The 27,438-nt window shown below is 44.0% G+C and overlaps 2 protein-coding genes across 4 annotated transcripts in view; both read left to right on the forward strand.

The window, feature by feature from the left end:
• The first annotated feature begins 1,243 nt into the window (after positions 1–1,243).
• On the forward strand, positions 1,244–7,265 carry LOC116330555 (transcription factor E2F6-like). 2 transcript variants are annotated; one of them, XM_031752902.2, is made up of 9 exons: positions 1,244–1,477; positions 2,843–3,127; positions 4,332–4,378; positions 4,495–4,523; positions 4,662–4,848; positions 5,157–5,312; positions 5,706–5,820; positions 5,891–6,050; positions 6,879–7,265. In XM_031752902.2, the coding sequence occupies exons 1-9, from the start codon at positions 1,361–1,363 to the stop codon at positions 6,905–6,907; spliced, it is 1,125 nt and encodes a 374-aa protein (XP_031608762.1). In that variant the 5' UTR covers positions 1,244–1,360; the 3' UTR covers positions 6,908–7,265. The 2 variants fall into 2 exon arrangements, with proteins under 2 accessions (XP_031608762.1, XP_039455033.1); XM_039599099.1 differs by having other exon boundaries at positions 1,345–1,477; positions 2,788–3,127.
• A 900-nt stretch (positions 7,266–8,165) lies between these two features.
• Positions 8,166–27,438, forward strand: part of LOC116330558 (T-lymphoma invasion and metastasis-inducing protein 2) — a 47,883-nt gene continuing 28,610 nt past the window's right edge. Inside the window, exon 1 of one of the 2 annotated variants that reach the window (XM_031752908.2) lies at positions 8,166–8,296. The gene's annotated coding sequence lies outside the window, so the exon portion shown is untranslated. The remainder of the gene's footprint in view (positions 8,297–27,438) is intronic. The other variant, XM_039599091.1, reaches the window with a different exon arrangement.

Below are 27,438 nucleotides of genomic sequence, written 5' to 3' on the forward strand. Positions count from 1 at the left end.
GGACAGAGGACACTTGTAGGAGGAGCTATAATCAAGGACACTTAGATGTACACTTTACATAATTTTTTTTAACCTTGAACACATAAAAGAAGCAGCCAAACCCCGGCCATGACGAGAGTGTTCCTTTGTTTTATACGTTATTGTCTCTCCTCACCCACAACTGGCTGCAGCAGATGGCTGCCCCTCTGTGAGCCTGTGCTTGCTCATAGATTGTTGGCATTTTATCTGCATTGTTGTAGGGTCTTTACCTTATATTATCAAGCACCTTGAGGCAGCTGTTGCTGTGATCGGGTGCTATATAAATAAAAGTGAACTGAATTAAATTGAATTTTTATTTTTGTCATTTTACGTGATCTGCCCTACATTCTTTGTATCTCATTGTGAAATTTTAAAAATGCACAGCCTGTTGTTTTAATTTAAAGTAGTTCCATTAAAATATTGAACATTTTCATGCCTGTGAGACATTAATAAAGCAGTAGTGGGGTGGACTCTGGCTTTTCTTTTTCCCTACTCTGTACCTCAATCTCTCCCCCGTCTCCTGCCTGTGGCCCAGGAATCAACCACAGGTCTCCAAGCTGAAGATGTCTCATTTTCTAAATGGATCTGTCAGAGGAACAATAACTGATGCTGACAGGTGTGTATAGATGTGTTTTTAAAGTATAAACAAATAGAACAATAAAATAAAACTCAATTATAATCTGTCTCACAGAGAATGGCTCATCTCAGACTCATTTAAAACTAAAGAAACTAACCTTGAAAGCTTTCCTATGATTCCTGTCATGTGAAACTTTTATTTTCTCAGGAGATAAAATTCACTCAACTGTTCAGATTTAGGTCACATAACTTCCAGACTATTTTCACGGCCAGAAGCCGTCACTGTTGGATGCTCTGAATATTGATCCAAAATCACAGGAAGATTCGGCTGATCCAGAGTTTCAGTCCCACTGTCACAAAAAACACGGAGGATCATCCAAATCTAACCTCAGTATTTAGGCTTCTGAAGTTCAGCTCATTAACTTTATGAGGGAAACATACTTTGTTCTTATGATCTGGACCTGCTTGTCCCACTGCTCCAGCACTGAAACCCTGTACACTGTGCTCGGAGACCTCCGGGGTGTTTGTGTCCATCGGGCTTAAAATCAAAATCTCTGCTTTACAATCTGCGCAGGAAAAGGGGGCGTGTCTCTTTACTTTACCTTCTTCCGCAGTTGTACATCCGGGTCACGCACGTGTTTTTCCGGTGACACGTGACATAAACAAACGGCACGCGGCGGGTGTACATGTATGTGTGTTGGGTTAAGTCCGGATTGTGAGTCTTACCGGTAACAAACGGATCCCGGATGTTGGAGAAGCGGTTAGGATGGTGAAGTGTGTGGTTTCTGGGTGTCCGAACCGCGTAGCTCACTACACCCGGGGGGCCTTCCAGCCACCCCCCAAGAGGTTCTTCAGCTTCCCCAAAGACCCGACCCGGGTCCAGGTACGAGCTCCGCTGTGTGTCCGCTGGCCCTCGTATGAAGGAGATTTACTTTGAAAAAAGTATTTTATTATCCTGAAAGAATTAACAAAACATTCAAATACTTTTCCAAACATTTCCTTCCAAACCCTGAAAATGTTTTCAAACTCAGTTTGCAAACATTCCCAGGCTCACGTTAATTTTATTCGTTCATTTTTATTTGTTTATTAGTTGACTTCAGTGATTCCCGTTATGTTTATTGGTTGTTTTTATTGAATATGTGTTGAGACATAGAAAACAGACCACCGAGTCTTTGTTTGTTTTTAGTTTTAAAGTAAAGAAATGGTTTGGAAACTTTATTTTGATGCTTAATGTAAGAGGTGTTATCATCATCACCTTTTTTAAAAACACATGAAAACCAAACTGAGTGACGTCAGCAAGTAAAAGTAGGTAAGTGAGTAAAATTTTATTTATATAGCACCTTTCAAGATAAAAATCACAAAGTGCTTCACAGAAGCTAAAACATAAAAATAAAAATCAACCAAAAAGCAACCGTTGCGGTGTGCTGTCATGAAACACTGATTAAAAACATGAACTAATAATGCAGGTTTTTAATTTCATTAGAGATGAGTTATTGTAGTTCCTACCTCACCCTCAGAATCACGTTTTTATGTGAAGGTCTATTTCATGAAGCCTTGACCAGTTTTGACTTCACACTGTGAGTATTTTATGAGAGCAGGCTCTCAGAGTGCACTGAGGGGGTTAAAATGTGGCATTTTTATTAATTATTCAGACACTTTTGAGGGTTCCTAAGTTCATAAGAACAGCAGATATCCATGTGAAGCTCTGTTAAAAACTGCAATCACATCAGTTTTGTTCTCAGGATCACTGAACGCTGCAATCACAGAGCGTTGTTTCCTGTTCCATAAGACTGCGCGCCCCTTTGTTTTGCTGCTGTAGGACTCAGATCAGTTCATCCCTGAGTGACCTGAAGCTGTTTGATCAATGTGACACATGGTTACTTTCAGTGCTGACTCTGAAGGAATCACAGCTTGAAGACGATCCTGGAGGTAAAATTGAGACCTTTGAGGTTTGAAGGATCAGAAACAGGTGAAACATCAGGCCTCATGCCTGGTATGTGCCGGTCCCTGGTGTGAAGTTAAAGTGCTGCATGGCTTCATTAAATGTACTGAAGTTATTGTCCATGAACAAAATCAGCTGATTCGGGGGGCGTGCGGCGGCAGGCAGATGGAATAAAAGTTGAAATAGGTGTTAGAACTTTGTTGTAGGTCATGAAATCACTGTGTTGAGGTGTGGTGCAATTTTCCCTGCAGCATATGGGGTGATCGGGTCCAACTGACCTGCAGTAACTCTGGTGGCTGTGCTCAGGTTTGGCTGGCCGCTCTGAGGGAGACGCACAGGGAGGACTCTGGAGAGGAGCTCTTAATCTGTGAAGACCACTTCCTGCCGGAGGACATCTGCAGAAAGGGAGTCACCAGTGATGCCATTCCCCTCATGCCCCCTTACCTGGATGGGCAGCTGGGTCTGCTCAGCGCCTGGGAGGTTGATTCCTCCGAGGAAGACGAGCAGTGGCACGCCGGAGGGTGCAGTAACGACAGAGAGGAAGATGAATTTAGAGAGGAACGTCCGACTGCACCGAATCCACGGCAGCAGGTGGGAGTCTGTTCTGATTTGGTTAGCTGTGATTTTTCAGAAACTGCTGAGGTTAAACTGAAGGTTTCTGCGGATAGCTGCATGCTTTGGACAAACTGCACACATGCTGCACATGTGCAGAAACATGACAGCAGCTTCACTGTTAGTTGGACATGAAGAGGAATGAGCAGCGTGTTGACATCTGCTGGGCGTGTGCAGATAGAAACATTTCTCTGATAATAATTAGCAAATCTTTTAAGAAAATGGATCGTCTTTACAGCTGTGAAATAAAAAGTATGTCAGAAACTCTCTGATAAGATTTACTGCTGTTCTCTTTCATAAATCTGGTTCAACTCAATCACCAAATTAGAAAGGTCAATTAACTAAAAGAAAAACTAAAGTAAATGCAGTAAAAACAGCACTGGCCCTAAAATTGAGCCCTGTGGGACACCTAATGACAGAGAAGCAGAAGACAATTCAGAACCGAGAAGGGTGGCGGAGAAAGTTCTGTTTGCCAAGTGTGACCTAAACCAATTAAGTGCAGTGCCACCAATGCCCACTAGATCATTTAATCAAGATATTAGACTATTGTAGTCTACTGTGTCAAAGGCAGCAGTTAGGTGAAGCAAGACCAGAACAATGTGGTTACCAGAATCACATGCCAGAAGGATGCCATTAAAGACCATTAATGCATGGGCACCAAGCAGGCATCAACAGGATCCAGGGATAGCTGAGACACAATCTTGGGAACAATCTGTGCGCTGTTCGGAAAACAGCAGAAAAATTCAGCTTCACTGACCACTTCATTTACAGTATCAGCGATGACACAGAGACTTGGTTTCGTGAATGACATGGGTCACAAAAGCAGAGCGACAGATGAGCAGCCCTGCACACTGGCGCCATTATTCCAGCCAAATTCAAAGTCATCAACATGAGTCAAACATAAAAAGCCGAGGCTCATTCATCAATCATCTGGTTTCCATTTTGTCTTGCTCAGCCATCGTCTTTTACGCATAAATAAACTGCCCCTCAGTAGGCTTCCAGAGGATGGCTAATCAATGAAAAGTAGTACAATAGTGCAGCTTTAAAGAGATAGGAGCTAAAAAAAAAGGTGCTGCAGAGGATGAACTGTGAGTCATGCAAAGCTGCCCTAGTGAGAAACATCGGAGCTGATCTTCACTCTAATGTGATTCAATTGATTCATTTTATAGTTTCTGTTTTCCAGGATCCAGGCTTGGATTTGGACGATCCTGCCGAGGCTGACAATGTCAGGTAACTTGCGTCTCTGTGTTTTGTGTTGTCTGTTAATTAAAGTAAAAAGTCCTGCCAGCCTCTTGCAGCTTGTTAGTTCAGCACAGTCTCAAATGCAGTCTTCTTTTCTTCTGCAGTGCTTCCCTCCAGCAGAGCAGCGAGCACGGTGAGTCTTAGTATTCTACTCATTTCTAATCCTGGACTCTACTGCAGTACCTTTGCATGATTTTTACTGAATCATACACAGTTTTGGTGAAAGCTCCGCGCTGTGAAGCACACGGCTCCATTGTTATGTTGTGTTCAGGCAAACCTCTGGGCTCGTTGACTCGCGGTTTCCTGGAGCTGCTGCTGGCAGCTCCTGACGGCTCCCTGGACATCAGGCTGGTGGCCGCGAACCTGCAGACCTCCGTGCAACAAGTGCACAACATCGCCAGGGTCCTGGACGGCATCAGCCTCATCCAGAGAGAGTCGGCCCACAAGATCAAGTGGATGTGAGTCCTGAACGAGAGGATGATGGATGTGTTAGGATCTGCCTCACTGTCTTTTTCCATAAATTAATTTTTTATGTGATTCTAATTTTCCTCCAGTCAAATTTGTGCAGGTTTGTTCTGCAGTGCAGTTTTTGTTTGAGTGTCTCTCACTGATAAACAGCAGCTTTGGAGGGAAGTTAATCCCCTTCAGGTTAAATTGCAGGTTAAACGCGGCCTGCAAGGAGACTGAGAGCAGCAGAAGATGTTTTTTCCAGTTTGGGTTAGGAGTTGGTTGTTCCTCTTTTAGCATGAACCTTCTTTGTGTGCAGAGGTTGGAGCTCCATCTCCAGCTTCCTGTGGAGGAACCAGCAGATGTTCCATAGAGAGATTCAGAAGCTGAAGCTGGTGGAGGAAGCGCTGGACGGCTTCATCAGAACCTGTGCCCAGCAGCTTTTCAGCCTTACGGACGACGTGGAAAACTCTTCATATCCTTCCATGTGGGACTGAGGTCAGAGGTCACCCCTCTCAGAGGCCGTCAGCCTCCCGACAGGCCGCCGTCCTCCAGCTCCTCATGCGAGCTCCAAACATGTGCCGAGTCGGGCCCAGGGTCTCCTGATGAGCCCATTTTCCTGGATTATTATGGTATTTTAAGAAAGTAGTAGGATTAGCATTCTCGATTTCTGTTAGCTAAAAGAGTCATCTCCCGAAATATGAAAATGATAATGCAGAGATCCTTGGTTCAGTTAAACTGCAGAAAAAATCTATAATAAGTCTGAGAATCAGTCACATCGCTCAGCATCAGGTAAATAAAAGTGCCTTAAGTCTAAAGATTTGTGCTCTTTTCTTAAAGTGAGAAGTTTTCTTTAACCCTTTTTCACGCTTGCCTATGTGACATTCAAGGACATCAGTCGACTTGGAGTCTTCCGGGATCAGACGGCCATCATTGTCAAAGCTCCTGAGGACACTAAGCTGGACGTTCCTGCTCCCACAGAGGTGACGCAGAGCTCAGACGGCCACGTCTCTGCTGGCTCAGTCATTTATAAGTGTGTCTGTGTTTCTTTAGGAGTGTGTTGAACTCCGGCTGAAGGCAGTGAAAGGTCCCATCTTGGTGATGACCTGTGAGGTTGGCTCTGACGATGCTGTGACCTCTGACCGTACGCAGAGGATTACCTCGTTTTTAACTCTGAACGAGAGCCGCATCAGGACGACGGCGCTGCACGAAAGTATGGAAAAAAAAAACTCGTTTGTTCTTTTGGCTCTGATGTTGAAAAAGAATCTGTCAAAAAATTCCAGATCCAGATCACCTCTAAAGGTTAATGACTAAACCCCGGCCACCTCTGGTTAAAGTTTCCATGCACATCTGTCGAGAACTTTTTTTTTTTTTTTCTTTTTTTTTTTGTCAGTCGTGCGAACAAACAGAGCAATCAGCCAATTGGCATCAGTGCCGACCGCGCGCACGTGAAGTCGCTGTGAATCCTGCACACAGGATGGGATGATGTCAGAGGATTTCACCTTCTTCTTTTCCTGGTGTGTTTGTTAGGGAGATATTAACATCACCTCAGTGTCCCTCAAAATGAAGATGTCACACAGCTATCAGCCAGTTACTTTGAAGCTGCAGTGAAAATGACTCTGCAGAGCAGCCTCGACGTTCATTTCTGTTGTAGTGGAGACGAATCAGCAGCAAATAAAAAAACAACGGTTTCAGACGTTTGATGACTTTTCTCCAAAAAAGGTTTAAAAAGCCTTTTTTGTACTATGAGATTTACACGTTACAGCTCCCTCTGAATCCAGAGCCTCATCATGTGATCACATCACTGAACCAATAACTCACATTATGGTCAAGCCAAGAAAACTAGTTTCCTCCATCTTTACTGTAATGAATGGTCGATTGATCTGTCACCACATCTCTCCTCTGTGTCACAGCTACATGACTGGTTCATTTATTTCCAGGTTCAGCTGTTGATTGGCTTGTTTGGGATTGGGGGGGGGGCAGCTGGCAGCTTGTGTCCTGTCTCATTTCTGAAGCTATTCGCTGTGTTTGCTGTTTTCAGGGTCACTCACTGACCTGGAGAGCTCATGAACACCAGCTGACCTCCAGGGGGCGCCGGCGTGTTGCTGCATGTGTCTGATAAATGCACATGGGGAGAACATGAGGAGGTACCTGCTGACAGTGGCTCACTTTAACTTGCGCTCAATGATGTGACGACATGACAGCAGCAAGCTCCTCCTTCCAGAGGAAACAATCTGAGCACAGGAAAGGGGAAAAAAAGACCAATGAAATGGCTTTAACCTGCTGAGCTCAGTCTGATGCACAGTGCCTGTATTTCACTGCTTGTCTTTCTGTTCTTTGCTTTGGTTTTTAATGTATAAATGTTTACTTCTTCATCTCACAAATACCTCAAATATACTTGGACCAATAAAGTTTTACTTAAAGTTGTGAAGCACTTCCTGTTTTCATTCATGAGGAAAAAAAAAAAGCTCCAACAAAAGTGTTGAGCTGCTGAATGTCCAATACTCTATACCCTTTAAAGTTCCCTGAAGTGCACAGCTGGAAAATCAGAAGTAATAATAAAGGAGTTTTTAATGGCATCAACTAGAATCTTGAACATACCATAAGCATTTCCAATAAAAATAAATACTTAACAAATCCCAGCAGCACTCAGAGAAACTTGTTTTTTAACAACATGGTCATAATATTAATGGTTCAAAAAGAAAAACTTCATAATAAAAATAAATGTGATTTTATGTTCTGTGCTTCGGCTTTTTTATTTTACCACACAATTTGTTTTTGTCTGTGTACTCTCAGGTCAGCATGAGCCTCCAGCTCCTGCTGCTTTCTGCTTGTAGTAATACACAGGTGCAGCAGGCAGGGGGCAGTATACTACATCTAATATGTATTCACTTCATATCGTGTTTCGAGCTGATTACATTTAATAATGAACTGGTTCTGATCGCATTGACCGAGTTTATAAAAGAGTTCAATCAGCTGTACAAATACGTCATCAGTAAGAAATCCGTGTTTCTCTCTCTCAGCTTTGTTTTTGCAGCTTTAGAATGTTTTAAATGACTCCCATGTGTTGCATTCATATTTGTGATCGTGTGAGTTATGAAGCTCTGAGTGTCCCAAAGGTTTCCGGGCTCTTCAGACTTGTTGCAGTTTTATTTCTTCTGTCTTAAAGACAACACTCGGAGAACAAACTTCACCCCGCTGTGTGGACGGTGAGAGGACACAGAGCTCACCGTGGAACTGACTTTAAGAAATCTACTTGAGTCTCAGAGGGGTGGCCTGGTTACAGCACATCATCTTTCTCCTCCTCCTCCTCCTCCTCTTCGTGTGGCTGGTCGTGGTCCAGCTGCAGGACCCCGCCCTCCTGCTGTCAGGACGGAAACACAACATGTGAGCAGAGCGGAGGAAAACTCCAGGATCGTTCTTCGGACAGATTTTTTTTATTCCAGGGCTTCACTTTGGGTGAGTTTTTGTCTTTTCTCTCCTGATGTTTGTGTGGAAGTGTTCCTGCAGTGAGTCTGTAGGAGTGAGTGTTTTGTGGTGTTTTTGAGCAGAAGCTGCAGGTTTTGTGTGCTGTTCTCTCGGACTGTCCTCCTTAAAGAAGATGACTTGTGTTTGTGTAATGTGAGCAGAGTGCTAACAGTGCGCAGAAGGTCCTGGAGGTTGGTGTGTGTCTGTAGACTGAAACTGGTTACATAACGTGAACAAAGACATGGCATGTCCTCCTCCAGCTGCAGCAGTAAGCAGATGTTTCCTTTTTGGACTGAAACTTTACAGACATGTGACCATCAGCTCTGAGGTATACTGATGGCAGGAAAATGCATCATCAGAGCATTCTTTACTGTTTGTGGTTTGGGATCTTTGATATATTAAATGACTAATAATTAGTGATCATTATTCTCCAGTGAGCCTCTGGCGTAAAATGTGTTTGAGGCCTCTGCTAACCTCCTCTGTCCTCCACAGCATGCTCACTTTACAGTCTGTATATAAAAGATGGAAATCTGACTAAAGCAGCTGTGACACTGTATGTAGATTTCTGAGTGGTTGAAAATTTGGCTTTAACTGGAAGATGAGCAACGGCAGAGAGCTTCACAATGAGGAAAAAGCACAAAACTAAACTACAAATCAAAAAGCTGCATTAGACACTCAGACAGGGCCTCCAGTGGACACTGCTCACTGGTGGCAGTTCACAGATACCACGTGTATCACAATCATATTTACACAAACAAGGAATGTGTCATGGTGCAATCAACAATGAAAAAAATCAGCATCGTCTTGTACTGTTTAAAGTTTGAAACTAGCGACTAATCAGGAAAGTGTTTGCAAATACTCACTAACTACCAGCTGAACAGCAGTGAAACTTATAAAACTGCAACACAGACTGGACATGAAAAAGCTTCACCTTCAAAGTAAAAGACGTGCCTCAGTTTCAAAAGGTGCAACTTTTACTTTGAAGGCAAACATTCTTCAACTGTGGTTTGCATTGTTTTCAGTTTATCTACAGATTGAAGAGCAGCTGGTTGGTATTTGAAGTTCATTTGTTAGCAGTCAAAGCAGTCACAAGGAGCTTGTGGTGGTTTTTAGCTACCAGTGGTGCCAGAGAGTCACTGACCAAGGTGTTGGCCTGTGTGACTGGAACATTAGCCATTGTTTTCCCATCAACCATCGTCAGGCATCAACCTCCAGGAACTACTTAGTTTCATATATTAATAATATGATATTATTATAATAATTTACCGGTGGATCTACATCCCTACCCTCACCTATGCTCACGAGCTGTGGATAGTGTCAGAAAGAACGAGATCGCAGATACAAGCAGCGGAAATGAGCTTCCTCCAAAGGGTGGCTGGCTTCTCCCTTGGAGACAGGGTGAGGAGTTCAGCCATCAGAGCAGAACCGCTGCTCCTCCACATCGAAAGGAGCCAGTTGAGGTGTTGTGGCATCTGACAAAGATGCTTCCTGGGTGAAGTGTTCTAGGCATGTCTTACTGAAAGGAGGTCCCGGGGCAGACCCAGGACACGCTGGAGGGATTATATCTCTCGGCTGGTGTGGGAACGCCTTGGTGTTCCCCCGACAGGTGGCTGGGGAGAGGGAGGTCTGGGCTTCTCTGCTTAGACTGCTGCCCCCGCGACTCCGCGATACACGTAAGAATTTGGATGGATGGATATAATTATGCAGGAAATACTCATTTTTCCCTGGTGACTGGGTTGTTGGCAGCTGGTTGCAGATCAGTCTTTAGGCTCATATGACTGGAGCCTTTTTCACTTGATCTTAAATCGCCACATGTCAAAAATATCAAACAACATAATTGCTTCATGTGCAAAACCTAAAATAGTTTTTATAACCAGGGAAGTTGCCCCCTGTTGGCCATTAAAAACAATGCAGGCACATGGTCTTTACTTTTCAGACAAAGAAGCACGAAATGCTACATATTTGCATTTCCTCACTGCTTGCCTGGTGATCCATAAGCAGACACTTCACATCGCCGGACTGATCTATCACTGTGGTCTGAGTCAAATGTCCTTTGTGTCCATGTCGGGGCCGTAATTAACATCAAAGCTGCTGTGGAGCATTAGGAAAGACTTATTACACTTTTTTTATATGTCATGAAATTTCCATCTTCTTCATGTGGCCTAAAACATATTGCACAAACTCTTCTTCATTAAATTCCTGATGATCCACAACCTTTCTTCACTTGTTGTTTCCCCGAATTTCACAGCAGGAAACTGAGCGTGAAATCCAGCAGCTGTCTCTCTATTAGGGGAAACCCTGTTAAATAAACCCCAGCAGGCCCCTGTGTTGGCTTTGTTGTGGTGTGTGTGTGTGTGTCTGTGTGTGTGTGTCTGTGTGTGAGGCACTAACGAAAGAGCAGGCTCATTAAAGGCTAAGTGGCGTCCTGCAGTGCCCCCAAAACCTCCAGAGAGGAGACTTCAGAACCTGAAAACCCACCATGCGTGCACACACACACACACACACACACACACACACACACACACATATATTCATACTTTTGTCTTTGTGAAGCCCCTCATCAGCATAATGGATTTCTGGGGCCCATCCTGCAACTCTGAAACCAAAAGCTGCTGGGATCGCTTGGACATCGTCCGCTGTGCGTTTATGGCTGCAGACGGACGTGCCGGGTCTCCATTGTGATCTCTGTTTCTGAAACAGCAGCAGACTATCAGCAGCATATTAAACAGAGCATCTCTCAAAAACATTTGAATAAAATCTCTGTAGAAAACTTTATTTACAACATACTTTGGCTGAACTGCATCTTCTTAAACTAAAAGGCACATTTACCTGTGCTGTTAGTCACAATATAGTCATTGTTAAACAATGAAAAACAATGAAATTGTGATGTCTTTTGTTGTTGTTTTTTTAAAGCAGCAGCATCAACGTAACACCTCAGGTGCACACATTTCAGCAAGCTCAGGTATTCACAGTAGAGTCTTGCATGTGATCCTGCCAAGGTGAGCACCTGTGTGTTTGTGAGGAGTTTAAAGCTCAGCAGGTGTTCTTGTCAGGAAACTAAAATAGTCTTTTTATTCTGAAGCAGGTACGCATGAAGGCTTTGGTTTGTGGGTTTAGTGTTGTATAGTTTCTGAACACATGTTGGTGTATAACATGAATGTCACAGCTGTGATCATAAATGATGGGTCTTCCCCATCAGCAGCACCAAAGCTTCGACTCAGTTAAACTTCGACTCAGACATGGTGTTAGCTCAGATTCATCCTCAGTCACAGTTACACACACACACACTTGGTTTTAGGGTTTAGTGATGACATCCTGTGGCCACAGGTATGCAGACATGTATATTATCACATGCTCTAGCATTTACATGAGCCCAAACTTTAAAATAGAGTGTTGAGAAGTTTTTGGCATGATGCACCCTGGGGATGGGGACAGGAGTGTGTCTGCGGTCGGTCGAGCCAGACCTGATTAGTTTCACACATCAATGAGTTTACACACTTCCTGTAGGAATGTGAAGCAGGTTAGGCTGTAAACAAACCCTGGTGCTGCATGCTTCTCTGCCCTCCTGACCGAATGGCTGCTGGTGAGTTTCCTGCGCTGTCGCTGACCTGGTTTGTGGTTGTTTGTGTTGTAAGACGAGCGGCTCAGGTGGCAGCGCGGTGGTGGGAAAACGCCCCAGCGGATCGAACACTGCAGCGCTGTGTCCAGAAAACCACCGTGGAAGCTGCAGGCCCAAAGTCATGCCAAAATGAACATGCTGTACACACACACCAATATTTTCACAGCGTTTTGGGCAGGAACCAAAATATATTTGGAGGAAACCAAAATTCACGTTTTTATTGCTACGACTGCGGTGTCATCACGCCAGGAACGTTCCCTCCCTACCCTGTAAATAACGTTTCTAAAAGTCACTACAAACCGATGGATGATTTGAATAGTAGACAGCTTTCAGGATTTCTTTACAAAGAGATTCTCACAGTGAAATAAAAAACAGCTTCTGTGAGTGAGGAAAGAGGGAGGTCGGTCCAAAGCTAGAAGGAGAATGTTTTGTTCAGCACGAGTAAGAATAAAAGCCACACTGATCCCCTATGGAGGCCTCAGAGATCAATAACTGAAACACTTCAGTGATCAGCGTGACATGTGGGAGGCCAGAGATCTCCGACCAACAATAGAACCTGATTTCACTGTGCTCGATGCTCCGTGTTTGGTCTTGGCTGTCCATATGTCACATGACATCTAAACAGCATGTTAATGAATACAGAGTGGGATCATTAGGCTCTGCTGTGTGCTAATGAGAGGCAGTGTATAGTCAGTGAAAGACATCAAGATTCTCGGTGTGATAATGATTTAGGTCTGTTGATGGAGAGAGTCAGTGTCCCAGAATTATGTGAATCAGAATTATATGTCTTTGTCAACTTCAGTCATGAAAGAAAAAACTTCACATCACACTTCACAGATGCACTTTTGGGGTTTGTTTTTATATGTATTTGTTCCTGTGTGCATTCTAAACACAGATACGGACGTCTGCTCCTCAAAACCTGAAGAAAACTGTAAAAACCTGAGAGATTCAAGACTTTTTTGTGTTTTTATGCCTGTTTTTTTGATGATTCAGTTTCAGCTGCTTCATTGTCCATTAATACATCTCTGTGTTGCTTTTTGTCAGACTAACTTGTGTCTGTTTTGGAGTTTAAGGGAGATGAGTTGCACAAAACAGCATGTATCAGAGTGCATGAATCATTTCAGATGTCTGAATGTCTGTTCACGTTGGAGACTGAACAAACACATCAGGGTTTTGGGTGGGTGCTCCACACAAACACCTCCACTCAGTGTTTGTGTAATGTTCAAAGATCGACATGTTAACTGCAGAGGTCGTATCAGACTACATATCCCGGACAAGAGCAAACTTTTTTTTCTGGCTTTCACTGACAGACGTTTCCTGGCTGACTATGGGGAGGTACATCACCATTACAGTGACAGACATATTAATCAGAGCTGCAGTTTTAGTTCCAGTTCTGGGATCTGTGAGGACTCTTCCATCAGCAGGTCCAATTCTGAGCAGTACAGCAGCAGGATGTCCTGTTCTCTTTCTGCCTCCAGGCTCAGCCTCAAACTCCACAAACTTCTCATCTGTGAACTCCACGTCCAGTAAATACACCCGGCCATCAAACTGAGATGACCTGCAGCCTCCATCATAATGGTCCATGGGGAAATCCTCCAGCAAATATAGCTGCTCAGTTTCCAGGCAGTTCATTTGTTTTTCTTCCAGTCTGACTTAAAACAGACATTTCATGTAAACGATGCGTGGACTTTAATTTTGGGGGGCAGATGGAGGATGTCGCAGCGATTTCCTGCTCTTTTCCCCAATATACATGCGAAGTGTGTATCTCCATGTTTTTCTATATCTCAAAAATAGAAGTTGGAGCCAGAGCAGACAGAAATAATCCACAATTATCACTTAAGTCGTGATGATTTCAGTCATATATGATATGTGCAATATCAGAGCATCACACAATAATTTCTGCTTCTGTTAAAGTAGAAAACACCTGACAGAACTTTCAAGCTTCTTCTCTCTGCAGTGTTAAACCAGCAGGCTGTGGAGGTGAAGACTTCAGTTTTTTTTCCCTCAGGTCACAGTGAGCACCGAGCCGCTGTGATCACCGCTGCGGCACCAAGCACGAGTCGAAGTAAAAAGGCGTCTGTGTTCGGCTGGAATGTGCAGTGGATTTTCCACCTAATTAACCTCCACGTTGTCGTGCAAGACCACCACTTTCTGCTCGATGGAAACAGGCGATAGGCTCGGCCACTCTGTTGTTCTTTCTTTAAGCTGTTTAGTTTTCAGTGTCCAGCAACTGAGAGGCTTTGTTCGTGCACGAGGCACAAGACCAAGCTGATAAGATCCGCCTCAGCCAAGCAGAACTCCATTAGACCACAGAGTGAAGCCGCTCCAGGATAATAAATCTAATTGGATCACATTTTCACCATGATGGAGTTTTATTGTCATCCTGGTACAGGCAGGAGGTTCAGCTGGATGTTTGAGATTCTTTATACACCGAGAGCACAAGACTGCAATCAACAGTGGATACAAATATAAAAATGAGTAGAATTTTAAGAAGGTCAGAGCTGAGAGCTTACAGAAAATCCAGAATAAAACACTGAAAAGCCAAAAGACCAAAGTGCAGCTCCAACTACCCAAAAACATCTTAAATGAGTAGATCCTGATAGTTTGTCATTTTTTAAGAACATTATTGTTTTACTGTTGCTTCAGTTGCTTTGTTTGTGAAGCTGTGGTGCTGAATGACTCTATGAGGCAATGGTTAAGAATCCTATGATGATGTTGATCACTTCCCAGCTGAAGCAGGGCCCATCCAAATCTCTCTGTGGGTTTAAGTCTGCCCGTTTTCACTGTTTTCTCACTGACGTTGGAGAGCAGAGACACAGCGGCTGCAGTCGAGATGCTTCTTTTTTAATGAAACATATAAATATCTGAATCTTTCTTTAATTTTCAGTTATGTTTGTCTTAATTTTCTAAAATTTTACCAACTCAAGCACCTCCTGCTGGCTCTCAGTCTGAGGAGAGCCAAGAAGTAGAAACTTCATAAAGGCTCACGTGCTGTTGAATTAAATCTATTCGAGCTCTGTGGCCTTCCGCATCAACACAGAAAGTGGACGGAGCTGTCAGCCAGCATACCTCAACCTGAGTTTAACAAGGCCGGGACTGTTCTTGGCAGAAACCGCTGCTGCTTCTTTTTTTCCACTTTGTGGTTTTGGTTGCGGTGCTATGGACTCAGCTGAGTGTGGGGCAGCACTCACGAAAAGACCCATTTAGAGTGGACTGCAAACAGCTCAGACTCCAGTTTACTGAAGTAAAGAGACGATTTAAAGTGTCTCTGAAGGAAAGACGAAGGAGACGCAGTTTGGAGAAAATTGTTGAATTGAGAATCAAACAAGCATCTGAATCACAGAGCATCTCTCTCCAAACTCAATAAACACAAACATCAGGGGCCGCTGAGCACACGCACAGACACACACACACACACACGCACGCACAAGCGCGCACACACACACACACACACATGCACGTACGCACACACACACACACTCATCATGCTTTGATTACTCGGAGGATGGAGGAAACTGTAATAGTACAGCTCGTGATAATGAGGTTTGTTGGGTGCCTGCAGCTGTAATTTCAGGAGTCGTCTGTCTGAAAGGCTTTGGTTGGTCTGCTGAGGGCTGAGGGTGAAGACGGCAGTGGAAAATCTCGACATGACCGTGAAATGGGAACTGCTGTGGTGGGCTTGATGATGAGGCGTGGAATCATCTAATATGAATGAAATTCCAAATATGGCTGCAAAGACACATGAAACTCAAAAGGCTTCAGCTTCTTCTAATAATGTATATAATAAGAATAATATAAAAATATAAGAGGTGTTAGGTTTGTTTCTGCGTCCGCATCAACTAAAATTTATCTGAGGACAAATCCTCCGTTTCTAAACAGGTAAACTTCACAGTTAGTGCATTATTCAATTCAATTTAATTAAATTCAGTGTTATTTTCATACAGCTCCAAATCACAACAGTCACCTCAACGCGCTTTATATTGTAAGGTAGATCCTGTAATACATACCGAGAAAAACCATACAATCATATGACGCTCTATGAGCAAGCACTTTGGTGACAGTGGGAAGGAAAAACTTCCTTTTAACAGGAAGAAACCTCCAGCAGAACCAGGCTCAGGGAGAGGCGGCCATCTGCCGTGACCTCTCTGCACTGAATCATACTTGTTATTAATCTCTGGCCCTCTTCCACAGCATGTCTTTTATCCTGTTTTCCTTCTTTCACTCCAACTGGTCGTGGCAGACGGCGCCCCTCCCTAAGCCTGGTTCTGCTGGAGCAGGCTTGGCCAACTCCAGGCCTCGAGGGCAGGTATCCTGCAGGTTTTAGATCTCACCCTGTGTCTACACACCTGAATCACATGATTAGTTTATTAGCAGGCCTCTAGAGAACTTCAAGACATGTTGAGGAGGTCATTTAGCCATATAAATCAGCTGTGATGGATCAAGGACTCATCGAAAACCTGCAGGACACTGGCCCTCGAGGCCTGGGTTTGGACACCACTGTGCTGGAGGTTTCTTCCTGTTAAAAGGGAGTTTTTCCTTCCCACGGTCGCCAAAGTGCTTGCTTGGTATCAGATTTTAAAAAAGCTCCTGTATAAAAACCCCATAACCTGAGACCGGGTGTGTTTGTGTTAGCATTGTGTGGCTGTCACTGTGTTACATCACCCTGCTGCTGCTGTTCTTAGAGCAGCTTCCAACCAAACAGCGTTTCCCTCCACAGCTGCTTCCAATTACTCACATAATACTCTCTCTCTCTCTCTCTCTCTCTTCCTCTGTGTGTGTTTTCCCACATCATGATAAACTCCCCTTGCTGGCCCTCCCTGTCCACAGTCATACAAGTGGACTTGGCGTGAAGTCAGTAACATCTGTGTGAAAGTAAAAACGCTCGCAGTCACATTTAGCTGTGACAGGACCGAAAGTCAGTGTTCAGATACTTGTGGCTTTACCCCAAATTACATTGTGATGGCACCCATGAAGTTTCACTCCAAAGTATTTTGTTTTTGTTTTCCGTTGTTTTATGATGAACTTTTTTTTGTATTCTTTTTTGACCTCGTTACATCTCTATAGTCTAAGGAAGTGTGACTGCTGTTGGGAAGACCCATCAGGTGAACTCTAGCTTCTCATTTCTTTGTGACTTCAGGTCCCAGGTCCCTTTTTTTTCCTCTCTTACATTTTTATAAAAAGACTCATGCAGAGCCCCGGCCCTTCTTTAAACTCCTCTGTCTTCAGAGAGGATTTGTACGGACTGGAAAAGCATATATCCAGTTATCCTCTTTCCTATATCCTGGGCACATCTTTCCATCCGTCCCTCCAGCTTCGGTTCTTCAGGAAAATGAGTCCTGATGTGTTGTGGCTTTTGTTTCCACTGCTTTCGAGCATTGTGTCGTTGTCGTGCTTGCTCTGTTCAGGCTGTTTTCCATTGTTGCTCAGCAGGTTCTGGATTCACTTTGGTTAGTGACGATATACTGACTGACTGGTGAAGCTCCCAGATGTATCCAGCTCTTGACCACCACCCAGCTGTGGAAAAACAAAAGCTGCTGAGAAGAGACTGCACACAGCAAAGCTCCACAGTTACTAGCTTCATTCTTCAGCCTCCAAAGTTGCTGCTCAGAGTTACTGGACTAAATATTAAAATATGTAAGGATATTAACTCCTGGTTGTTTTTAATAAGAGCTGTGAAAGTTTTTTTTTTTTCGATTTTCAGTGAATCCAGTGCAGACACAAGGCAGATCTTTCACTCCGATGCAGAAGTTCATGCACTGCGAAGCAGCTTGAGGGAGTTTACTGTGAAGGAACAGGAAGGGTTTTCTTGTCAAACACTTTCACTGGGCCTGGTGCGGAAACAGAAATCAAACCACTGAAGCAGGTTTTACTCCTGGGAAAGTTCCTGGTAGTTACTTTCTGGTGAGACAACACTTTTTCAGCCTGCAGCCATAAATAAATAATAAGTTAAATAGGTTGGTTAAATAATAAGTGATTCAGTTCAGAAAAAAAGCTTTAGTGCAGGGTGGATTTATGGGAAGGTTTCACATCATTAGGGCTGGAGGCTTTATCGACCACTGAACCATGAAACCATGTAAATATTTAAAGCCTGTGATTTCGTTTATGTAATATTCCCGTCATATTTTCACTGTTGCTCGGTTTATTCCATCTTTTCTCCTCCTCCGGTTTCTCTCCATGTTTCATTGTTTTCCAGCTTCAGCTCCTCCAACTGTTGTGTAACAAGCAAAGAGAGTCGGCACTCGGCTGCCTGTGGTTTCTGGTCACTCTCGCCCTTTTGGTATTCTCTGGCTCAGGGCAGCTCTTATGTAAGACAACAGGTTCTGCTCAGGATTGAACATGTTTGGTATGTTTTTAATGATGGTGGCTGTTTAACTGGAGCTGTTAAAGAAGTTACAGTAAGCAAAGAGTACAACAACCACCATTTAAGTAAATAATACAAAGTCTCAGAGTCACACCTTTTTGTTCCTCCAACAGTGTTTGGCTCTAAGTTCCCCTCGGTGTACCTGTGAACACAGAGCATTTAACATGACAGGGAGCACAGATGCTGATAATGCATTGCCAAACATGCCGAGGCAGAGTCACAGATGAGAGGACAGGGTGGCTCCCAACTTTAAGCCAACCATGTCTACCAGCTGAGGGACCTGTATGTTCTCCCAGCATTCAGCCTGGAGGCTCCTGGCTGAAAAAAAGTGCACCATGCATCCAAAAAGAGAAACAGATTCAAAGGTTTGATGATGTTTGATAAAAAAGGACTTTAGGATGACAGACAGAGACTGAACAGACCCCAGAGGCCCACTCAGCTGAGCTCAGTGCGATTGGCTGATTCTCTTTCATGATCCAGATTGGCTAAACCCGTGAATAGTGCTTGTAGGTGTGGTTAGTTTTATAGCTGATTTAAAACAGTCAGTCCATTTTAATATCAAGCACAGTAAAAGACCTTTTTCTGTGTTAAATATCTGAGTGATTAGTGTTAAACTGCGTGTCATAAAGGTTTGTAAATCAGCTCTGATTCCCGCCTCTTCCTGGTCTTATCACAGCACTCTCTTTGAAAATACTGACAGTACTTTTTTGTTTTTATGCCAAAGCCCAGTTTGTGCTGCATTAGTAAATCTGGCCCTTTGTGTCCTGTCGGCAGATATTCTACAGGCTGCATTATTAGAGCTGCTTTTGAGTGCCTGTGGTTGCTGCATATCTGCAAGCCATTTTGCAACCCACCCAGTCCTTGCTTCCATGCAGTGTCCGACCAAACTGTCGCCTGCCAGGTTGAAAGAAGTGCAGTTCCTCTAACAACTACCTGTGGAAACCAGGCTTAAAACTGATCAGCATTTAGGAATAATCTTTGGATTATTGTGTCCGTACAGTGGCATCAGGACAGGAAGCGTGTGACGGGATGTTTGACCCTTCAGAGGTGCTCGAATCAAGTGCAGCTCACAGGAAATCGGCATGTCCTGTGTTGTGCATGTCTGAGTGCATTTCTGACATCACAATGTTTACAGGCAGGGTGGGAAATTCCTGCAGCTGCAGCCAGATGTTGCTGCAGTTTGTCTTCAGGTCTGTTTGGCAGGAAGCCGGCAGTCCTGAACCGACCTGAACATCCATTCATCCCAGTTGAAAAGCGGGTGTCCTGTTTCTCAGCCTTGGCTGTGAAATTTTGTCTAACGAGTTCGGCTGTCTTGAACTCCTCAGTGTTAGTGTTCACAGTGCAGTGATTCAGTTACTGGAGATTACACGATAGTATCAGATTTCTGGTTCCTTTGTGGTGTTTCTGAACGTTTTAAGAAGGTTTGTGTGATGTTGTTCTGACTGAGTGTAGATGACCCGATCTGTTGATGTCTGTGTGGGGAAACTGTTGTCCTTTGCCACCTTCCCTCATCGCTGTGCTGTTATTTGTCTTTCTGCTCCTTCACGTCCCTGAAGCTGTAGCTGTGCAGGTAGCGTTTCTATGACAGAGACACAAGACCGGTGTGTGCAAATAAAAAAACAGATAATTCAAAAAACTGACTAGGTGGTTCCGCCTGATTGAATCTGTTTCTGTGTGCAGGTTTGGTTCACACAGGTGAGAAAGTGTCAGCCTTTGATAAGACGGCTGAGCAGGTCCTCTTTGAAGTTACTGTCTGGCCGGTGCTAGGACTGTACCCAAATTAAAATTTTGTCAGTCAAATCGGACTCTGCCGTTGAATTTATTTGAATATCTGGTCCTTTTATTTCCCTCCGGGCTGCCGTATGACCGCTTCTGCATAATTAGCCAAAGAAAGTGCACAAATTTCTTAAGCCTTTAACAAATGAAACCGTTTAAAATGCATCCATGCCGCTCCCTGCAGAGAAATATCTTACATTACCTTAGTCAACCATTTCCACTAGTTGGCTGTGTTGTTCTTTTATGTCATTTGAACTCGTAACAGGACAGGCTTGTGGATGGTGCAAACTGATTGTGTAGATGACGCTCTGACAGTATTCTTTGTTCCCATTGGTAGTTGTTTTAGTGATTAGCGACAGAAAGCGACACAGTGCTAATGTTTCACAAAGTAAACCATGTGGACAGCTGTTAGCCTGAAGTCTGGATCTAGCGTAGCTAAATTCTTGACCTCTAATGTTCTGTTTCTAAATTCAGATAAAACTGAGGTTATTGTACTCGGCTCTGAAAATGTTAGAAATATGGTATCTAACCAGATTCTTACTCTGGATGGCATTACCTTGGCTTCCAGTAACACTGTGAGGAACCTTGGAGTTATTTTTGACCGGGATATGCCCTTCAGTGCACATATTAAACAAATGTGTAGGACTGCTTTCTTCCATTTGCATAATATCTCTAAAATTAGAAATATCCTGTCACAGAATGATACTGAAAAACTAGTTCATGCATTTATTACTCCTAGGCTGGACTACTGTAATTCATTATAATCAGGATGTCCTAAAAAACTCCCCGAAAAGCCTTCAGTTGATTCAAAATGCTGCAGCAAGAGTACTGACAGGGACTAGAAAGAGAGAGCATATTTCTCCTGTATTTGCTTCCCTTCATTGGCTCCCTGTTAAATCCAGAATTGAATTCAAAATCCTGCTCCTCACATACAAGGCCTTAAATAATCAGGCCCCATCTTATCTTAATGGCCTTGTAGTACCATATCACCCTATTAGAGCACTTCACTCTCGCACTGCAGGCTTACTTGCTGTCCCTAGAGTATTTAAAAGTAGAATTGGAGGGAGAGCCTTCAGTTTTCAGGCCCCTCTTCTGTGGAACCAGCTTCCAGTTTGGATTCGAGACAGGCACTATCTCTTCATTTAAGATTAGGCTTCAAACTTTCCTTTTTACTAAAACATATAGTTAGGGCTGGACCAGGGGACCCCGAATCCTCCCTTAGTTATGCTGCAGTAGGTGTAGGCTGCTGGGGGATTCCCATGATGCACTGGGTGTTCCTTCTTCACTCACTGTGTGTTAATAGATCTCTCTGCACTGAATCATACTGTTATTAATCTCTTGCTCTCTTCCAAAGCATGTCTTTTATTCTTTTTTCCTTCTCTCCCCCAACCGGTCGCAGCAGATGGCCCCGCCCCTCCATGAGCCTGTTTCTGCCGGAGGTCTCTTCCTGTTCCTGTTTTTCCTTACCACTGTCGCCAAAGTGCTTGCTCACAGGAGGGTCATATGATTGTTGGTTTTTGGTTTTTCTCTGTATGTATTATTGAAGGGTCTACTTTACAATATAAAGCGCCTTGAGGTGACTTTTGTTGTGATTTGGCGCTGTAACAACTGAAGTGAGAACTACACCGTGAACGTCATAAGTGTTTCGAGAAACATCAGCTGGATGGTCCAAGCTTCATGACGAACCCCTTCCATGATGCTTTGATGGTTTTGGGTCAGACCTCTGAGCGTCGGGACAAACGGTCAGCTCAGCAGATTCCCTCGGTCCTCTTTGTGTCGGCTCGTCTTTGGTCTGCATCGATGTCAGAGGTGTTTTCTCAGCTTTGGTCTGGCTGTTCGGTCACATCAGGATCATTTCCATGGCTCTGCCCACAAAATGGCCCGAAAACACAACGCACAGCAGCCGCAGCTGCAGCGTTTGTCTTTGCTCACCTCAGTGAGTTTACTGTACAAGCTTTCACATTCCTCTGAGGCTCAGAGGCTCCGACCTCCAAGAACCAAACCCGGCTGGAACAAACCACAGAGAGCCGTAAATCACAGCCTTACCTGCTCTCACACAAACACTCCTTTCTCTGGTTTTCCTCTTAGATGCACTTAAAGGACACTGTGCTTGTTTACAGCTGTACACAAGTTCTTCAATCACGGACAACAAGGAGAACATTGTCCTTCTACGGCATCCACCAAACATCTAAATGTCACAAACGTTGTGGAGAGCAGGCCGAGGGCGGAGGTGTCAGCCAGAGATTATTGAAAAATAAAAAAAATTTCCTTTGTGGTCTTAATTGTGTTCTGGCAGTTGTTCCTATCAGAAATGATGTTGACGTAATCGCACCAATGGTCATGGTCGGTTTGGGTGTGGACCGTACTTAGAGAGAAACAGATGATAAATGCAGGTCCACCTTCATCAGTGCTGCCTCGGCAGATTAAATCAGAAACTAAATGAAAATAATTAAGACAATTAAAGCTAAAAAATAAGGAAAACTGTCTTTATAAACAAAGCAGAAGGAGCACTCACTCTGACATTCCTGCAAATGCTCAAATGATCGAGTTCAGGTTAAACATCTCAGTGTGTACAGAAGTCGGCACGCTCCCTCACAGGACGGACATCTGAACAAAGTTTGCACGAACATCATCACACGTGCAGCAATTATTAACATCTATATGTTTGTAAAAAATATTTATAAAGTCCTAATTCTTTTCATTCATATTATGATCATTTCATCATCTCCCTGCGAATGCAATGTTAAATTCTCTGTTTTTGTTTGTTTTGCGTTCAGCATCTCTTTGCGTAACTTAACAGACACCAAAGTTTTTATCTGCAATTTTGCTACAACTATATACAGAATGAATAATTAGGAATAAAATCCTTATTTATAACAGATGAATGAAGCTGAAGGTGTCCTGATTGTGTGAACTGCTATGTTTATGTGAAACTAATCATTCCTGTGTTACACACAGAGAGATATCCATTTAACATGCACACGGATTACTAAGAAGGCAGCTATTGGAGGGTAATTGATGAGCTTGTGGGTAAATTTGGATCAACAGCCAAGATAAGATCCCAGTGGATGACAAATGGATTCTGAAATTTTTCCCCAAAGAAACCAGTGTCCTATGCCACCTGAATGCTGCAGGCCTGGTAAACAGCAGCCGTATGGCGGGTTTTTGGATATAAAGAGGTCTTGTTTACCACAGAGCCTGCAGAGCATCACCACACAAACCATCAGCCTTCAGTGGGTCTGGATTAAACAGCCTAAATCGCTTCCACCAGGGAGGATCAGGTTTCTGTCGTGGTCAGATTTCAGTGAGATTTGGTGGAAAAACATCCTCTGAGCCAGAGAAGAAGTGATTAGTTTCTGGTGTGAATCCAGGAATTTTCCTGCGTTTGGATGTTTGGAATGTTTTTTGAATGTTTTCACTTTTCCTAATGACGTGCCTTTACTTAAATGGAATAAAAACTGGCACCTGCCCCTCACAGTTGTATATTTAGATGCAGATCGAGATGTAGATTTGAAGCTTAACAGATGCCGTCTGTTTTGCTCCTTTGGCCTCTGTTTACTCTGTGGTTGGGCTCTGTTGACACGAACTTTGGTCTAACCGCTGAATCCTGCTAATTTCTGTTTGTTGATGTGTGTGGGGGTGTAATTTTGCTAGTGGCCAGGTGTCCTGCCATTGCACAAACTCGTCTGCAGGTTGATGTGAACCTGAAGAATCTGCAGTCTGACTCAGACCAATTAAAGGTGAACGATGCAGCAGATATACGGGACCATCACCAGAACTCTGATTTGTTGCTCTTAGGCGACGGTCTGTTTCCGTCACATCTCCGCCTCTTGGCAAACTCTTGGCTCAGAGTGCCGCTGCCAACATATGGCTCCTTTTACCCAGTGAGGGTTTTGTGACCAACGTAATCATTCAGTGTCATTTCGTCTCCTCTGAGTCTGCTGCTTCCTTTCAGTCAGAGTTAATCGCAGTTTTATCTCCGAGGGAAACAGCATGTGTTGTTTAAATGGAGGCTTTTTGTCCAAATCGCCCGTATGGGACCGTGACTGTGTTTAACGCTGCTGATGGTTTTACATTCAGAGTCCCCAGAGAGAAGTAAACTCCTTTCTGCTCTGGACTCATTTAGCTGCAGAACAACAAAAGAACTTGCACAGACTGCAATTTAAACTGGAGGACAAATCATTTTAATTGGCTTGATCAAATGTCCCTGTACACGAACAGATGAGATAAAACTATCAAAGTCCTCGTGCTCTCTGAGTAACTCTCAGAAAATGCCATCTAAAAATATCACTTCAGTCTGAATGTGCACAACACACCACGGCATGAAACCAGACAGAAGTTGTGAATAACACCGATACAAACACAGCGTTCTGCTGCTGGGTTCCTTCACCAGGACACGCTCGGCTGTGTCCTCAGGAACGATAACAACAATAAAACACCCAAGGCCTTCACCCTGACTCTAAACTCTACAGATCCCAGTCTCATCGAGTATTTCTAAGTTGGATCCATGGAGGCCACCCCACAGAACACGGGACCACAACGATCCTTCTCCCGTAAACACACCCGACTCTTTGGAGACGGTTTTAGCTGCTTATTGTGGGTGTGCACATTATTAGCCCACCTGATTTCATCCTGCGGCTGACTGGTTTATTTAACCATGCAGAGGTGTGGACACTCGTCTCCGGTCCGTCCCCCCTTTGCCCTCTGAGTTCACCCGCTGAAGGACACAGCAGGAGGAAGAAAGGGTTAAAAGGCACGCACACACATCTTCTGTTCACCCATCACACACTCGAGTACACGGTCATCGAGAGGCCGTCAGCTGTCAGCTTCCAGTCAACTGATGTTTGGATTATTTCGACGAGTCCCAGGGGGCCACGGGAGTCACCCTGATATGATTTAAAAGCCCTGAGTATGCCAAAACATGGTTGAATTCAGCAGCAGTAATGTTGAAATATGAGAGAAGAAAATTTATGATATCAGTTACAGACAGACGTATCAATCTTCCAGAAACACAGCCGGTCAGCCTGAGACCAACCTAGTGCGCCGTCGTGTTTGAGCCGAGACGACGACGGTCCTGAGCAATGGAAACTCCACTTCCTGTTCCTGTCTTTGGCTTTTTTATGACATGTCCATGACTCAGTTACAATCAACTACTGAACTGGAGGAAGAGACATAATCTTATACCATGAATTACTAATAAGAAATCACATCTGTCCCTCGGCAGGCTTCCTTATCTCATCCAACCAGAGGAACCTATGCATCTTTTCTTCCTCTGTGTTTATTATTTGCTGTTTTGTTGTAGATGTCATTTGTTTGAGGAAGTTTGCAAGTCAAACTCTCGACTTTCATCTTTTTATGTTTGATCAGCACATTTTTTTTTAATTTTAAGAAAAAATGAGACGATAAAATGTTGGTCCCAGAATGCAAAGTTTTATTTTATCACTGTGGGATTTAAGATAAGATAAGATAAACCTTAATTAGCCCCACATGTGGGAAAAAATTTTTTTTCCTCCTATTCAGGTATCAATAAAGTTATGTGGACAGCCCAAAGCAGAAACAGCTTACTGATAGAAAATAAAATGATCAGTCTTCAGATAATCTGTTAGTCTTGGATGCCCAAGCAGCCATGTACTGAATGAAGAGTGATTACAGTCTGATGAATGAGTTACAGATATTGTTCTGTAACTCATTCAATGTTAGTATGCAGTGTGCTACTAAGCTTCATGTGTTTAAGGAGAAGTATTCGATAAACACTGGCTGAATTCTGTGAGGAGGAAAGAGGATGGGGGCGTGAGGCCTGACACGCTAACTCTGATTTATCGGCCATTTGCTCGGGACCTGCGGATAACCTCCTGCCGGCTGAACTGAAACCACATTTGATCTGGACTCAAACCTGATTACTGTGTGTTTAGCTCTACAGCATGGCCCGAGCATTGTGAGCTGCCCCGACACCAACAAACGCTTCATCCAGTTAACCGACGATTAGACAGACGATCAATCCATCACACCAGCTGCAGGCATGATGGTAATGTGGGTGGTGGGGAGTGGGGGTGGACAGAGTGTGTGTGTGTGTTGTTGTTTGTTGATTGCACTGATCATACTGCGTTGGCTGTTTGTTTGTTGATGAATGAAGTGATGGGGTCTGTCGGTGTGCTGTGACTGCTGCAGCTCTTCGTCGATGGGATCGTACCACCAGCTCCTCACTGGTTTCAGAGCATGAAGCGGAATCATGGAGCAGACTTCAGGCTGTGACAGGCATGTGGGATCCATCAGACCTGCATCTGCAGAGCTCTGCTGGAGGTTTGAGGATCTCCAGAGGAGGAAGCAGCTGCAGCGACCACACCAAACCCAACACTCAGCCCCACCTGAGTTCAGGGCCGCCGCCCGTCTGCCCACAGAGCCAGCACAAGGACCCCAGTCAGCCGGGGAAGGAAACAGACCGCCCTCCCAAAAACCCACCCCTCCCTTCCAGGCACACTTCCCCTGATGCACAGAAAGCGGCTGCAGCCCCACCCCCTCCTCCTCCTTATCGAACTCTAACTCTGCGCTTTCCCATGGGGAGGGGGGAACACTCATTTTGCTCCTTGGCATCTCCCTCCACAAACACCCCCCAAACCCCCCATTTGTGCTGAACAATTAATTCCAAAAAAGTGCAAGAAAAAGAAGAATTGTAGGTTTGCAGCTCAGGGAAAGCAATTTAACTTCCATTGTGGAGTAAATCCCGAGGCCGACATGGAGACGCTGATGTTACCGAATAACCAAACTGCATCCGTCTTGTTAGCTTTGAGGTATTTCTCCTGTAACGCGTTACAAAAATAATTTATTATTATTATTATTATTAATATATCTTATCAGGCAATAAATCACTCGACTGAGCCTGAGTCACATCCCAGTCACAAGGTCGGTCTGTGGTGCTGCGTTTGTGTCCAGTTGTGTAGATGTTTGCCTGCAGCACACAGATTGTTTTTTTCCGGCGCTTCCCCCTGGTGACAGTGCACAGCTACAGCATGCGGACGGACGATGTCTCGCTAACCGCCTGTAGCCTCTGTTTGACCACCGCACTGCCACAAACCCACCCAGCGTGGTTACCTTTGGTGTATTAAACTAAACTGGTCCTGATCCAGACAAGTAGTTTCAGTGTCTCCGTCATCCTCCTGTCCATGTCACAGTAAATGTGTTTCTCTGAAAACATAACTGGGAATGAAGTTTGATTGTATGGTGAGCACCGTGGAACTGAGTCTGTTAAAAGTTTCACCTCCTGTTTTACTGAAACAATCAGCAGTGATAATTCAGCTGCTGCCACAAATCTGTAGTTTTCTGTGAAATCAGCTCTTTCTCTGGTGTTGTTCAGACACTGTTGGGTCTTTGAGGGTTGAG

Source organism: Oreochromis aureus, linkage group 15, assembly GCF_013358895.1.
Source record: "Oreochromis aureus strain Israel breed Guangdong linkage group 15, ZZ_aureus, whole genome shotgun sequence".
NCBI classification, from domain to species: Eukaryota; Metazoa; Chordata; class Actinopteri; order Cichliformes; family Cichlidae; genus Oreochromis; species Oreochromis aureus.